Raw genomic sequence first — 12,695 nt, 5'->3', positions numbered from 1 at the left:
TAATGGCTACTAATGTTTATGACATTCTCAGTTAACCACAGTGACAATGGATATGCATTGCCATGGTCACAAATAAATACATAGCTCTAGAAATGCTCTCTTTCTCCACCCGCTCCCTTTACAGAGAGTTTATTTTGCTATATTTTCTTTACCAGTGCCAACTTTTAGGTATTGCAGCAGCATATGGAGATCTGCAGGCGGTGAGGTATTTACTGAAGGAAGCGTTAGTGGTGTTACCAACAGAACCTAATGATGACAACGCAGCTGTGGTGGCTGCATATTTTGGACATAAGGACGTTGTGAAAGAGCTGCTGGATTCCTTGCACGGTAAGCCTGTTGGGTTGCCCCTGCCTTTCCTCAAGCTTTTCAGTAGCTGTGCGCTATAGCTTCAAGCGAGCATTTTATTTATTATTTTTTTTTTCACATTCCTTGAAAGGGGAGGGACTTAGTCATGGGAAAATGCTTAGAGGGATCTAATCTCTGCTGTGTTTGAAGAAAACTTCCCCCATGGGGGGAAAAACACATGCATAAAAATATTCCATGTTTGCAAATTGGAAGTGGAGGAAGATGCCATTTAGACAATTCATTTCCATCAACCCTCACAGCTGGGTAATGTTCCAGACCCTACAGAGAAATTAGGGGATTTTCAGGAAACAGCATCATCCCACTCTGCTGATCCAGCAGACACAGTGGTGCTGGGAGTGAGAGTGCAGCATGACTGTCTGGCAAGTAATACTTCGGGTGCACAGCTGACAACATGCTCCGTGCTCTCTTGTCGGCATCTTGTTTTGACTTTCTGGGAAATTCCTTGTTTAGAATCATCATTATATTTCAGTTACATTTCATTTTAAAAATTATTTTATAGCAGAACAGAGACATTTTTAGACCCAGATGCAATTCTTAAGGCAGCTGTGGGAGCATGGGGGAAGAGCATTACTCTGAGTCAGGACCAGGAACTGTGTTTTGGGTGCCCTGTTGCTCTTTTAGTGTACTGCAGGCATGGCAGCTGCTGCTGAGGGAGACCCTCTGTGGATTCAGGGTCCGGTGGTCCTGCATAGCAGCCAGAGCAAATTGCTGTCTTGACCTCAGGCACTGCAGTAACCACAACAGCTAAGCTAGGCCTCTGCAATATTTGACCTGAATATAGCTCTGGCTCCTCACTGGAGCTATCTACTTGCCAGTGACCTCAATGAGAACAGGAATAACCTGTTGGGAAACCTGCTTATTTGATATTCTTAAACTGTTAGAGCACGAATAAGCGAAAGAAACGTTCTGGTTTGGGGGATGCAATTAAAGATAATACTTCCTTTAGCCAGAAAGGAGACTGACAATGCTGATTTTGTAACCTAGTAGCAAAAATTAAATTATATTAATATAATACTCTCAGTAATGAGAAGTGACTTAAGTAGTTTCTGGAAACTTAGCTCAGTTTAGAACTGACCAAATTCCCTTAAACCCTTGCTTTGTGGGGGTCAGGGGAGGTGCTCTATGCCAACAGCAGCTTTCAGAAGTTTTTCTGGGGGACTTTCCATTTATTTCCCTGGGAAGTCACGTAGAAACCAATCACAGGGTTTAGGAATAAATTGTGTGAATTACGATTTGGCTAATGCACTGCAGTGATTCTCTCTGGCTCAGTGTGAACTCCTTGTGGCTTACAGCTGAAGTGGAGCCCATTTTTTGCAGCATGAGGGTCAGTGATTTAGTCAAGTTGTTAAGAATGCAAAGAGCGATGTAATTTCCACATGGAGAAACTGCAAAAAAAAAGTTGATATGTAAACTTGGGCTTGTGGACATTTCTGTAACCATTTCAAAGGGGAAGTGAATTTGTAAAGTAAATGGAGGTGATACTGTGAATCGGGGAAGATTTGAGGACTGCTTACTGTTAGCAGAAATAATCCTGTCATGGGCATTTAGTTACATGCGCAAAATTATGCACACCTAGAGGAAAGCAGTGTTCTGCAGGCAAAATATTAATTCAGCAAAAAAAGCAGTTTGGGGATGACTAAAACATAAGTAAATTCATGCAGAAATCAGAACATGGTATTTTAGGTTTTAGCCTTAAATGACATTTGTTTGACTTTACTTTGAATTGATAGTAAAGAATTCACCCAAAATGGAATATTTCAAGGGGAAATGAATTTTTTTGTGGGAGACTTTAGGTTGCAGTGAGAACAAACTAAAACAATTATTTTGTGTTGTCTGAACCATTTATTTTTGTTTTATTCATCCAGTAGCATGAAAAGTCAGCTGTTTTTCCCCATTCTTTTTATGCCTTCTCATGAACTTGGAAGAAGTGGCCTATCTTGGATGTTTGGCTGTAATGTCTGTTGGATCAGACCTGTTATCTCTGGATGCAGAGACAGTCCTGGTCATCCCTTGCTACCTCTGTTTGGGATAACATGTTTGATTTTTCTGCTGGTAACCTAGCAGGCATCCTCGAAACCTTCCTCTATTGCTAGCTTATGCATGCTTAGATCAGGGACAGTCAAAAAAGTTTGCCCGTTAGCTGGGTAGGTAGTGAAGAACAGTTAAGCAAAGCTGACAACTTTGTGCCTGACCAGCTTGGAGCTTTTCTGTAACACACTCTTGCAGTGCAGTCTACTCCTTTGTCCTCAGGGGCTTCATCCTATACCCTTTGCGTAGCTGTTATTTGTGGATGAGTCTTGCACATCACAGCCTGGTGGCATCAACTAAGTCAAATACCGTATCTTTTTGGTAGGTCCTAGTACTTGCCAACAACTCCTGAACTGGATGCTGGCCATAGCCTGCCAGCAGGGACATTTGGACATAGTAAAACTCCTAATTCGTGCATACAGTGCTGACCCAGAGAGCTGTGCAGTCAGGAAGAATGAGTTTCCAGTTCTTATACGGTTGCCCCTGTATGCTGCTATAAAGGCAGGTATGTATTTGCATGCTTCAAAACTTTGCCCCTTTTCTGCAGTGTCTTTTAAAGAATGGGCTGAGCTGTTCACATCTAGGAAGGTATCAGTGTGGACTGGCTTGCCTGGAATTGTCCTGGATTTCCAATGGGATAAATTAAAATAAAATTGGCTCTGAATCTTATGAGTTAGCCAAATTTAAGTCAAGGTCTTCTTAACTTAGATTACTGTAAATACTGAGAGGCTGAACTTTCCACTATAAACTCCTAGGGAATAGACCCTTCAAAAATAGAAACCTTGCAAGTAAAAGCATTATTGTTATGGACACTCTGGCACACATGCTTGATTTAGGCCTAATAATTTACACTTCAAAGCACAGCTGTGTGTATAGTTTAATAAGACAGGAAAATAAAAAGAAAAAAGAGCGACCCTGGACCACTGCTTTTACATAGTGTCTTTACTGTCTTAGTTAGACCAAACTGAGTCCTGTCACTGGAGGAAACAGTCTTTATACAGTTCAGTTTCCTTTGTGCACACCCCCATGTTTTTTTTCAGAAGTGGTTATTTCCCAGGATTTGTGTTCAGCTCCTTGTTGGTTCATTTACATGAGAAAAAGAGAATAGACAATCTGTTTTTCTCTAAAGGGAATGAAGATGTAGCCGTGTTTTTATTAAGGAATGGAGCTTTCTTTTGTTCCTACATCCTGATGGACAGTCCTGAATCCAGCAAACACCTTCTGAGGAAGTATTTCATTGAGACGAGCCCACTACCAGGTAGTGCTCCAGCAAAACCAGTAAGTAGCCATTTATCTGTCTGAAAAGATGTTCTTTTAAAGGAGTATCATGTGAATAATTGGTATTTGTCTTCACGTACCATGTGACTGCTGATCCTTCTTCTCAACTAAGAGCCTTGTGGTTTGCTACCACAACAACAAGCTGTGAAAGTAGCTTTCGTGCCAGTGCTGAATTACAAGGTGTAAAACATTAGGCCTTTAAATGGCATCATTGTGCAAGACGCTGCGTGCAGCAGCTTCTGCTTTGCAATTTTAACATCCGCGTCTTAACCAGGCATATGCTGTGGAAAGGAAACATTGACTTTGTGGTGCTCAAAGTCTTCCAGAGTAATAAGTAGTATTGCAGGCTTCCTCTGTGACCGCAGGATAATCACTTCATTTAGGTTTCTGTTGTGTGTTCTGGTTACAAGGTAATGCCACAAGCTCCATGCTGTCCCAGAGTGTTAGCATGGTGCAGAGCTGAGGGTGTAAGCCCTTCTCTTCCCCTACGTCTGATAGCTCAGATACAGCACATACAAGTAGGCTCATTTGGCTTTTTGTTAACATGGAGCATGAGCAGAAACAACTCACATTTGCTCAAAATATCTTCCATACCTCAGATCCTCATTAGTAAAATATGTCTGGTAGCCTTTACTGTCACTTACTCAGGACAGATGTGACTTTCTGGAGCATCATGGAGAGTATTGTGTGTGATCAGATCATATTAGTTGGGCTGTGCTTGTCCCACAGGAATGGTTTTTGATGGGACATAGAGGCCAACAAAAAACAATTGAAGCCTTTTTAGATTGGCAAGACCTCTGTTCACTACTTAGCCACTTACAGCCTTTTGACAATTTTGGTAATTCATTTGCATCTCTGTTTTTTCCACTGTAAAATGGAGAGATTTAAACTCCTCATATCTCACAGCTGTTGGAAGGCTTAATACATGATGATGATGCTTTGAGATCTACAAATGAGTGGCCTTGTTTTCATGCAGCGTATTAGTACATTTCATGATGTCTTAGGGCACACACTGTTGCTGCTCTATAGGGAAGCACGTAGTGTTTCGTATTATTTCTACTGTTATCAGCAATTCCGTTATCAGGCATTTTTTGTTTTTTCCCTCGGTGTGTAGATTGACACTGAATAGGAGCATCAGAGCCCTGAGCTTTCTATAGTTACAGTTTTCATCAGGTCATAAAAATTTTGCAGTGAAAAACTGTGAGGGAAATTTTTTGGTCAAGGCTCTGTCTGTGTGAATCCCGTTGCCTGTTGAGTATCTGTTTGCTCAGCTTGTAACATTGCGGGGTGTTGATTCTGCTTTCGTGTTAAGTAAAAATCAGCAGAGAGGTTTTCATAGTTTTAAGAATTTCTCCATTCTCTGTTTTCCTGCCAAAACCCTGTCTTGCTGTATTCCTGATGATACTGTGAATGTTAGGGACTACAGTCTGCATATGTGAGGTTGAGTTCATTAGGTTCAATCAGCAGATTTATAGAATCATAGAATCATTATGGTTGGAAGAGACCTCAAAGATCATCAAGTCCAACTGTATACCTGACGCCACCATGCCCACTAAACCATGTCTCGAAGCGCCACATCTAAATGTTTTTTGAACACCTCCAGGGATGGTGACTCCACCACCTCCCTGGGGAGCCCGTTCCAATGCTTAACGACTCTAACAGTGAAGAAGTTCTTTCTGATGTCCAGCCTGAACCTCCCCTGTCGCAACTTGAGACTGTTTCCTCTTGTCCTGTCGCTAGTTACCGCGGAGAAGAGACCAACAGAGAGAAGATCCCACAGAACCCTCCCTGTGGGATCCATAGTTTCATTGACAGGTAAACAAAAGGAAGCTAAATCCTCGATGTTTCTGGATAAGAGTTGATAAAACTACGTGTCTTTTAGAAGAAAAAAAAGTCCAACTAACAGGATAATTCAACTTGAATAAACTTGGAATAAATGTTTGAATCACAGGGAAGAGATCTGTTTTCCATGTGAACTTTCTGGCAATATTTAACTTAGCTGCTGTAAAAATGACTCAGCTTTGCTGTTGTCACACCCTGAGCGAAGAAGAGAGCAGTCTTAAAACATCCGCTAATTGCCAGAAGAGCCTAGATTAAAAAAAAAGAAAAGAAAAAACCAAAAAAACAGACCCAGAAACTTGACCTTGATTCTTCTAGTAGCTGTTTATTTTTAATATGTTTGCTTATTTAATGCTTTCTCTTTGAATTAATTTTGGCAGACTGGGCCAAATTCAGGAAGATTTGTCCTAGTTTGTCTGCAGAGCTCAAGTCTCTGGGAAATGATAGTCACACACCCTGATCATTTTTTAAAACACAGCTTCATGGCAGCTGCAAACAAGCTGCCTCAGTGCTTTCTTCATAGCTCATAAGGTTCATGAATGTAAGTCTTCTTGTGTAAGTGCTGTGATGCGTTTTGCACCAGGAGGAAGCATAAAAGGGTTGTGTGGAGACTGTGATGTGTGTGGCAACCGGCTGGATGTCAAAAAGTCTCTCCTTTTGGACAGGGCAGACTGTACACCCATCATTTAAGAATGAGCCCAGAACTTCAAAAGGATTTGTCCCTTCTGTGCTGTCTCTGAGTGAAAACACTGCACAGTTGACCTCCAGTTGATTTCACAGTAGTGAACGCTACCAGCTATGCATAAAATGTGGTTGGAGAGCTTGGTTTAGCTGCCGCACCTTCCAGGCACTGTGCAGTGCTGCCGTTTCTGAGACAAGAGGAGTTACATCTCATTTTTCTAATATCCGTTTCTCCTTTTCTGTTTGGTTTTTTTTGTTTTCTTTTTCCCCTGGCATAAATTTATCCCACAGCAAACCACTGCCTTGCTAAAGAGAGGAAGTGTTCCATTTTTACAGGAACAGGTAACAAATGCCAAAAATACGCTGTGCAGTAAAGTGGCTGGGCACAGAATTCCACACTTCGATAGGTGTAGTCAGCATGGAGATACATTTAACTTTCCAGTGTGCGCAGTGTGAGATCAATTTATTTTTGCCATTACAGACCAGAAAAGAACTTAATCTACTGCATTTTCCATAGGAAATGTTTTGCCAAGAATTTTATAGACAAGCATGCAAATGTTTGTGTATGTGTGTGATCCTCCACTGATTTCTTTATCTGCTGCCTGGCTAATATCAGTTACATTGCCATCAGTAAAGAAATCTGCAGCATTTCCACTCAAGATTCACAGCAGCATTATTGATGGAGGAATTAGATCACCATCTTCAGAATATCCCATCTACGGCAAGAGCAAGGTTCTGTTGGGGCGTGTCATGTCATTCAGAAGAAATTCACAACAGCCTTTTTTAATCACCTTACTGAATGGTCTCAAATCAAAGTAATTTTTTTTGGTGTATTTATAGTTCATCGTTTGCCCAAGAGCAGCGGGGTTTCTTGCTTTTGCAAAATTTCCAGTCCCTTGCCTTCCTCAGTGCATCCCCTGACATCACTGCAGTAGAAGATTTCCATTTAGTTTTCAGGACTCATGTTGAGAAATTCTTTCCTTGACAGGAGAGGGGAGTCTAAAGAGGTTTTCTTTGCCCTTCTGAAGAGCAGTAAAGCCGTCCAGAGTCAGGCTGTGCCCAAGAACCGAACACCATCCCTCTCATTTGAGCACAGAGCTCACCAACCGATGCCAAATGGAGAAAGATTGAGCTGATCACTGTCTCTGCGAGTTCAGTATCATCATCTTTGGCATCAAAGAAATGGGCTTTTCTGGGAAGATAGTGGAGATGATTAAGTATGAGTTGGGGAGGAAATCCCCTCCCTTTGTAGCATTGCTGTCAGGCTTTCTCTCATTTATTTATGTTTTCACCACAGAGTGCTGAGCCAAGTAAATCCCTAAGGTAACTCCACTGACATTAGGTTACTAGCACCAAGGTCCATTGTCCCTACATCAGATGAAGGGGCTTGCCTGATTCTCCAGTTTGCAGCACTCAGGTAGAAGAGACATTGTCAGTCCCAGGCTCTGGATGAGGAGGAGGACTGAGTGCAAGGAGATTAAAAAAGCTGCCTAGCAGATGGGGACACCTACCCTGCAGCATTCAGAGCAGGTTTTGGATTTCATGATCTGATCTGTGCTTTTAGAAGTCACTTACTGAATTCTGCAGGTATCTTTCTATCACATTAAATACCCTGAGGCCATGGCTCTGCGTTTCTTAGGTAAACGATACACAGCAATCTAAATGCAAAATAGAAATGAGTATCAGTGTGAAATGAGAAGCAGCAGAGACACATCATCCTGCTTGCACCCCCTAAAAGCAGGCTATAGAACTTATTATTACTGCATTGGTTGGTGTACTCAAGGAGAAGTACTTTTTTGTACTGGAATAAGAACCTGGGCCCACTGTAAAGAGCATCGTCTTGAAACAGAGCAGGAACTGACAGAAAGGATAAACGTCATCAGGGGGTTTTTTCTGACTTTTTTTTTTTTAATTGCAGCTTTGTTGGGAGCAGTTTAATTAAGCAGGAAGACAAAAGAAGGAGTTGGAATCTGTAGTGCATTTTTACTCCTGGCTCCCCTGAGAGAAGGGGAAATGTTGCGTCCCATTATATGGACTGGCAGACAGAGTCTGGGTAGCCTGAGACAGTGACTGGTGTCACACAAGAAATCTGGGGCTTTGGAGTCTGAATTCAGGTTCTCAACCACAAGAGCCTGCTTTCTCCTGTGACGAGGAAACCAAACAAGCAAGCCAGCTCTCCAGGCCTTTTTTCCCATCACTGCCAGAATTTCAAAGCCCTGTATGGTTATATGCATCCTCCTGTGGATAGCCTGTGGATAGCCTTTTGCATGGAATATTTGCCCAGTTTTTTTGCTGTAATCGTCAATTTTCTTGCTTCTGTTTGTTTAGGTAAAATATGTAAATGGTTCAAGGGGTTGGATACTCTGGTCAGGGATGCTTATCTTAGGAAAGGTGCTATAGAACATCTCACTTTAGATGAGGTGCTAAAGGGTGTTTAAAAAAAAGCCAGGAAAGTTTTACTTCCCTGTTTTTCTTTTTGGGCCATGGTGTGGATCTTGTGCATCCACAACCATTGTGGCGATACCATTTTGCCAGGATGCCACAATTTCCATCTTGGTGTACTTTTGAAAGTTGTCCTGAGGTTCTGGGGTAAATGTCCTCTGGATGGCATCTTTGTTATGTGTCCTGTCCTGTCCAGTGCTAATCTTTGGTGATCATAATAGACATAGGATAATAATTGACAGCTTGCGATATCAGTGCTGAGGCCACCTTTGAATGTAATGTCACTGTTTTCCTTGTTGCAGAGTGAAAAGTAACTTTAGTCTCACAGCCAAATCTTCATCCCAGATCAATCTGCCACCTTCATAGCATAGAGTCAGTAAAAAGCTGTTTCAGCTACTGCCCGAGATCTCCGTGAAAGTCATTGCTGTTCCCCTCTGTTGGCGGATGCCAAGCTGTAAAGGGAAATAGAGGAAAGAGCATTGCTTATCTCAATGGCTTCATTTTTGAGGTTTAGACTCCTTCTGAGCAAGGTCTTTGTGATGGTTACAGGAGATAATTGGTGGGTCTGGTAGACAGGCTGAGACGAATCCACCTTTCTGTAACCCTCAGTGCTGTGTTAGCAGTTCCATACCCCATGTCTCAGTAACGATACGGGTAAGTGGGATGTCCCTTACTAGCAGTTAATTTTTAAGACCGTAGACATGTTGTCTGGAACTGCTGCCTAAAAGCTTGAGTTTTCCCCTATTCATTCTGATTTATCACCTCTTCCCCCATCTTGGCTGAATCTCGGCATAGGTTTTGGAAAAAATTGGCATTCCTGGAAAGAAGGGATCAGGACAGACTATGTATTGCCAGCGGAGGTTAGTTGTTAAAATGGCTGATTCCCTATTAAAACGTTTCTCACATATCTAGGCAGCCTGTGCTTCTGTTATACTTTCAGTACCTGGATCTTTGTTACGTCTTTCTCTTCTAGCCTGAAGAAGCCATTCCTATTAAAAGTATACATGAAGCACGAGTAGTTGAGGATCGGGCCCTTTCTTAATTCTTTCCTAGGCCAGGGGGGTTGTGGTATGTGGTTTTGTGAATGCAGAACGTGTGATTTGACCCAGCACTGTTAGTTAGGAGGCTGATGTTTTTGTTTCTGTATGAGCAAAAGTCATGGTGTAGATTTAATTGTCCTGACATAGAAAGATTTTTGCTGGCATCACTGTAAACCACACCATGGTATAGATGACATCAGTAAGAGAATTTAATTGCTGATTAAGCTGTATTACTATCAGTGACAATTTTAGCTGATCTAGGATGGAGCTACAGTGATGCTTCCTTCCTCCTCTCCCCAGCCATGCACTCCTCTTGCATCGATACCATTGTAAGTGAGTTTTTGGTGATCTTATCTGGGAGCTAAACCAGCTGAAAATTCTCTCTCTAAAATAGAGAGTAATAATATTATAAGACAGGGTAGTGCCCTGAAAGTGCATGTAAGTAGCCGGACAGCTATCAATACTACTTGAGGATTTTGTTTGTAGTGTAGAGCTGGTTTCCTGTATTATCTGGATTTAGGAATCTGGTTCCTGTTATGAGCTCTTGGGGCAATTCAGGGAACCAGAAAAAAATAATCGAATGTCTCAGCACAAATGTGCTCTTCCTCAGTGAGGTTTCCTCATGCTGGGAAGATGTTCCAGTCCCTTAGCATCAGTACCACATCCCTACCTCTCTCCTAAAGTGTGGCATAGCTAGGGATGGAAAAGGGAATCTGACCTGTGTGTTTATACTCTCTGTTACCATAACTCACAACTGATTGCTGTCCAGTGATGTAAAGAGCTCTTGGGCTGTTACAGGTGAGAGAAAATTAGAGAAAGCTACGTACAGAATTTAAAACAGGAGTTTGTAAGCAGGAAGCTGTTAAATATACAGACTTGAAAAATCTAATAGTAAAGCAGAATGTTTAGTACCAATGTGAAAGCTTTGCAGTGTAACTCCCATTAGATACTGTATATTTTGCAGTAGCAATGGATACTCTGCTTAATTTGATTTCTTTTTGCAGTTGGCTTGCTGTGTTTTGTATGGATGCCTTGTGGCATGACGGTGAATGTAGCTTCAGACAAACAGCTCGTGCTCTCTGCCTTGGTTTCCCCAGTGACACAACAGGCATAATATTTCCATTCATATTTGCAGGACCGTCCTGAGGCTTCACTAGTGAACATTTGAAAAGCACTATGTCTACACTAAGTATGACTACTATCCATTTCTAAAAAGTGCAACTGTTTGTGCTTACCCTTTATTCCATTCTCCTAGACATTTGAACTGTGTGATCTACATTACTTGGAGTTCTGAGTCTTAAATAAGCATTTGAGATAGACCTTTGTTTCCCTTTTCTTTCTTTCCCTTCCCAAAATATATTCCTTTTAATTTTAAATTGGAGGTTAAAAGTCTTAAGAAGAACTAAATACTGGGCATTGGAAAGCAAATTAAATTTGCTGTCTGGTCCTTGCTGCCTCCTGGTGGAGAATTAATGGTCACTTCATTGAGACTGTCTTTGGGATGAGTTATGTCGAAAACACTGAGCTTATGAAAACATTTTGGGACTAACATTTTAAAAATGTGGATTTTGGAACATAGATCTCATTGAAATGCAACGAGGTGATCTTGAAAATGAAGCCTTGGGTTGTTTACTTGCATTGATGACCATTATGTGTTCATGTTTTCTTCCGTCCAAGCTGGAGCCTGAAATAAGTAGTTATGCCTTTCACAACAGCTTCTGGTTTTTTTCCAAAAGAGGATAAAATGACTTCCTCATCTTACTGTCAAAAGCAGCAGAACATTACCTAGAAAGGAAGCAACTGCCAGAGTCATGTCTCAGAAACTAAAATACCTTCCTGATACTGAGAAAATTTATAGTGTTTAGAAATGCTTTACAAGCGGGTGTTTGCCTTTCCCAGATGTTCCTTTGCAAAACCTAAACTTTCCCCAAAAGAGTTTGGCTGCTTGTTGTTGGAAGGTTTAAGATGGAAGAGCAGTGCCTGGGCATATATTAATTATTCAAGCAACAGGCGTCCTGAGAAATCATTATCACACTCAGCAGATCTGTCCCTGTCCTCTCTACAAATGCACAAGCAATGATCCATAAGCGTTTCAGAGACGAACTGTTCCACAGGGCTTCCTCTGGACCTGCCTGGCCTCTGTTGGTGGTCACAGTCCCCTGGAGATCAGAGCAGCAATGCAGACCATGTTGTCCAAGAGACAGACTGGGATTCGGGCTGCAGAGTCTGGATTTAAGATGGTTTCCATGATCTGTCCGTATTGTGCTGCTAGTGTAGGGGTGTCATGTGGGGCAGGGAGCCCAGCCCCATGGAAACTCACTGCACATTGCTGGATGATCAAACCGTTAAAGTCTGTCCAGCTCTGGGATCAGAATCGCAGAATCAGTTAGGCTGGAAGAGACCTCTGGGATCATTGTGTCCAGCCTTTGCCCTAACACCAAATGATGAGAATGCTGTTTCAGACAAGGGCAGCTCACCCTTCGTGGGGCCCACTGGAGCTGGTGGATGGACTGGAGAAGAAGTCCAGGTCCCCTGCTTGCGCTTGCTCATGGTCTTTGGAGCCGCTTTATGCTGGGGGCTGCTGGTATCCAGGCATGGTTTAATCTCTGAGTCAGTTTAATTCCTGGAAGCAGATTGGAAAGTGAGCAAAATGTTTATGGTCTGTGCTCTCATCTGCCATATTCCCAGCGGTGTAACACAGGCAGAGAGAAGTTGGGATTTTACTAACGTGGGTTTCTCTTCTTTCTTTGACATGTGCAGGCTTTGTGTGTGAACTGGTCAAATCTCAAACTGCCCTGGGTGGATCTGGACTGGCTGATTGATATCTCCTGTCAGATAACTGAGCTTGATCTCTCTGCCAACTGCCTGGTCTCCCTTCCATCCGTGATCCCGTGGGGCCTGATAAACCTCAGGAAGCTCAGCCTGGCTGACAATCAACTGACAGAGTTACCCAGCGTACAGACATCCGATGAAATTATATGTACAAGGTGTGTGCGCTAGATGCCCACAGCAAACTGAACC

General features: G+C 42.3%; 1 protein-coding gene across 1 annotated transcript in view; it reads left to right on the top strand.

The window, feature by feature from the left end:
* LRRK1 (leucine-rich repeat kinase 1) overlaps window positions 1–12,695 on the top strand; it is a 78,061-nt gene that overhangs the window by 19,967 nt on the left and 45,399 nt on the right. The window contains exons 3-6 of the mRNA XM_009702054.1: window positions 156–327; window positions 2,720–2,899; window positions 3,524–3,672; window positions 12,435–12,661. Of these exons, the coding sequence (XP_009700356.1) occupies window positions 156–327; window positions 2,720–2,899; window positions 3,524–3,672; window positions 12,435–12,661 (728 nt within the window). The remainder of the gene's footprint in view (window positions 1–155; window positions 328–2,719; window positions 2,900–3,523; window positions 3,673–12,434; window positions 12,662–12,695) is intronic.

Source organism: Cariama cristata, unplaced genomic scaffold (assembly GCF_000690535.1).
Source record: "Cariama cristata isolate BGI_N322 unplaced genomic scaffold, ASM69053v1 scaffold13166, whole genome shotgun sequence".
Lineage (NCBI taxonomy): Eukaryota > Metazoa > Chordata > Aves > Cariamiformes > Cariamidae > Cariama > Cariama cristata.
The sequence above is the reverse complement of the archived record's forward strand: the minus strand, read 5'-3'. Positions and strand labels throughout refer to the sequence as shown.